Source organism: Guillardia theta (assembly GCF_000315625.1).
Source record: "Guillardia theta CCMP2712 unplaced genomic scaffold GUITHscaffold_120, whole genome shotgun sequence".
NCBI classification, from domain to species: domain Eukaryota; class Cryptophyceae; order Pyrenomonadales; family Geminigeraceae; genus Guillardia; species Guillardia theta.
In genome coordinates, this window is record NW_005434554.1 from 61,297 (window position 1) to 63,970 (window position 2,674).

The 2,674-nt window shown below is 49.9% G+C and overlaps 1 protein-coding gene across 1 annotated transcript in view; it reads left to right on the forward strand.

Annotated features, from left to right (window-relative positions):
• GUITHDRAFT_79500 (kinesin-like protein) overlaps window positions 1-2,447 on the forward strand; it is a gene marked incomplete at both ends in the record, with an annotated part of 4,071 nt that extends 1,624 nt beyond the window's left edge. Inside the window, 14 exons of the mRNA XM_005822736.1 lie at window positions 11-121; window positions 157-231; window positions 278-325; window positions 406-486; window positions 635-711; window positions 764-832; window positions 1,127-1,205; window positions 1,255-1,308; window positions 1,433-1,511; window positions 1,607-1,683; window positions 1,743-1,793; window positions 1,877-1,945; window positions 2,185-2,205; window positions 2,334-2,447. Of these exons, the coding sequence (XP_005822793.1) occupies window positions 11-121; window positions 157-231; window positions 278-325; window positions 406-486; window positions 635-711; window positions 764-832; window positions 1,127-1,205; window positions 1,255-1,308; window positions 1,433-1,511; window positions 1,607-1,683; window positions 1,743-1,793; window positions 1,877-1,945; window positions 2,185-2,205; window positions 2,334-2,447 (1,005 nt within the window). The remainder of the gene's footprint in view (window positions 1-10; window positions 122-156; window positions 232-277; window positions 326-405; window positions 487-634; window positions 712-763; window positions 833-1,126; window positions 1,206-1,254; window positions 1,309-1,432; window positions 1,512-1,606; window positions 1,684-1,742; window positions 1,794-1,876; window positions 1,946-2,184; window positions 2,206-2,333) is intronic.
• Window positions 2,448-2,674: the final 227 nt, after the last annotated feature.

Consider the following 2,674-nt stretch of genomic DNA (forward strand, 5'->3'; position numbering starts at 1 on the left):
CCATCTCCAGCCCATTCCCTCTCTCTCCTTCCCTCCCTCCCTCCCCTCCCTTCCCCTCCCTTCCCATGTTCTGCCGTGCTCCTCGCCCTCTACATTGCTTCTTGCTCGCTGTCTCCCACTTGTCATCGTTCTCCTCATCTTCTCTCGCAGTCTCAGATCTTCGAGGGCGTCTCCTACCTCGTTCAGTCGGCGGTGGACGGCTACAACGTCTGCATCTTCGCCTACGGGCAGGTGAAGGCGGAAGTCTTGCTGACGACTCAGCTGAGAAGTTTCATAGACGGGGTCAGGCAAGACGTTCACCATGTACGGCAAGAAGGATGACGATGTAAGGCCTGGATGCCTTCAGACTGTTTATCTCCCTCCTTCCCTCATACTGCTCTTGTCCTGAATGCTTTCCTGTCGCAGAACCTCCGCGGCATTGCTCCTCGAGCGATGAAGGAGTTGTATGAAATTGTGGAGCGAGACAGCCAACATTATGAGTTCGAGGTCTGTTGACATGTGCTTGTCTTGTCTCCCCTCTCCTCCCCTCTCCTCCCCTCCTCCCCTCCCCTCTCCTCCCCTCTCCTCTCCTCTCCTCTCCTCTCCTCTCCTCTCCTCTCCTCTCCTCTCCTCTTCTGACTCTCTTCTTATCCAGGTCTCATGCTACATGCTTGAGCTCTACAACGATCAACTGATCGACCTGCTGGTCGACAAGAAAGCCAAACCTGTCAAGTGAGGACGAGGAGATGGAGTTACTGGTGTGATGATGACGTGGCACCGGCAGGCTCGACATCAAGTTGGATGCCAAGGGGATTGTAGTTGTGAGTGGCGCAAATGTGAAGGGACCCTGTCGGTGAGTCAGAGAGGAAGAGGGAGAGAGATTGAAGGAGTGATGATGATGATGATGATGATGATGATGATGATGATGATGATGATGATGATGATGATGATGATGATGATGATGATGATGATGATGATGATGATGATGATGATGATGATGATGATGATGATGATGATGATGATGATGATGATGATGATGATGATGATGATGATGATGATGATGAGACGTAATAAGATCAACTCTGTTATTTGATGGGTTTATGTTGATATCTATGAGTTATTTTTTTTTGGGATAATCTTTTCATAGGACATACGAAGAACTATCAGCATGGAACGAGTACGGCATGAACCAACGGCATGTCGCGGCGACGTCGATGAACGCTGAGGTGGAGGAGACGGTCGTATTTCTGTGCTCTCGTTGACTGAAATCTTCAGAGCTCCCGATCGCATCTTGTCTTCAGCGTTCTGATCCAATCGAAGAACTTGCAGGTGATGTCTTGAGAGCGGAGCTTGACTTGTTCTCCTCTTCTCCTCTTCTCCTCTTCTCCTCTTCTCCTTTCTCCTCTTCTTCTTCTCTCCCCTTCTTCTCTCCTCACTCTCATGCTCGTTGCAGACTGGAGTCGTGAGCTTCGGAAAGCTCACGCTCGTTGACTTGGCCGGTTCTGAACGACAGAGCAAGACAGGAGCAACAGGTTAAGTGCATTTACATCTACCTTGACATCTTCATCTCCATTATCATACACATCGTCATCTTGATCGTCATCACACACCGTGATCCTTCCTGCAGGTGACCGCCTGAAAGAAGCAAAATCCATCAACATGTCACTGTCTGCACTGGGAGATGTGATCTCTGCTCTGTCTCAGGTCTGGTCCCTGTGATGAGCGTGTGAGAGAGGAGCCTTGCGATGACGATCGTGTTCTAGGGGGAGAAGTTCGTGCCTTACAGGAACAACCTCTTGACGAGGCTGCTCCAGGTAATTTTCCTATCCTCTCCTCCTCCTCCTCCGCCGCCTCCTCCTCCTCTTCATCATCATCCTCTCCTCCTAACGAGTCTCAGGACGGTATTGGTGGCAATGCGAAGACTCTGATGTTTGTCAACATCTCACCGTCCGACTACAACTCGGAGGTGAAGATGATGCCTGGACCGAAGAACTTCTTCAATTTCAAACTCTCACCCCGATATCATGATGACTTTGAAATGACTCTGACGTGTTTTGAAATCTGATGGGCTGATGATATCATATCTTCTGGGTTGGCAATTGACTTGTCTTCTTTGATGTGTATCGGTGACATCTGAGTCGTCACGAATCATTTTCTGCCTCTGATCTTGTGAATCCGATTCTCTTCTCTTACAACGTTGTGCAGGAAACTACAACATCCCTTCAGGTCTTCCTCCATCCCCAACTCCTCTGCGCCTCTACCCTGGCGAATCTTTTGCATGCTTTCATCTTTTCGCATCTTCTGCTCCTGCTCTTGTTGCTCCTCTTCCACCTTCTCATCTTCCTCCCTCTCAGTACGCATCGCGAGTGAAGTTGATCACAAACGACGCGAGCAAAGCACAAGAATCTGCAGAGATTCAGGTGAGGGAGGAGGAGACGACAGGCAGGAGAGTGGTGGGAGGAAGTTAGGTCTTGGTTATGGAAGGGCAAATACGAACATACAGTATGCTGCGAAGATGATAAGATGATGAGAAATGAGGGGGAACAGAGACGAGGACGAGGAAGAAGAGGAGGAGAACGTGCTGGGATCTGAATCTTTCGCAGCGGCTCAAGAAGCTCATCGCAGATCTCAAGAAGGTTCTGCAGACCCTCCTCCTCCTCCTCTCTCCTCTCCTCCTCCTCCTCTCTCTCTCTCT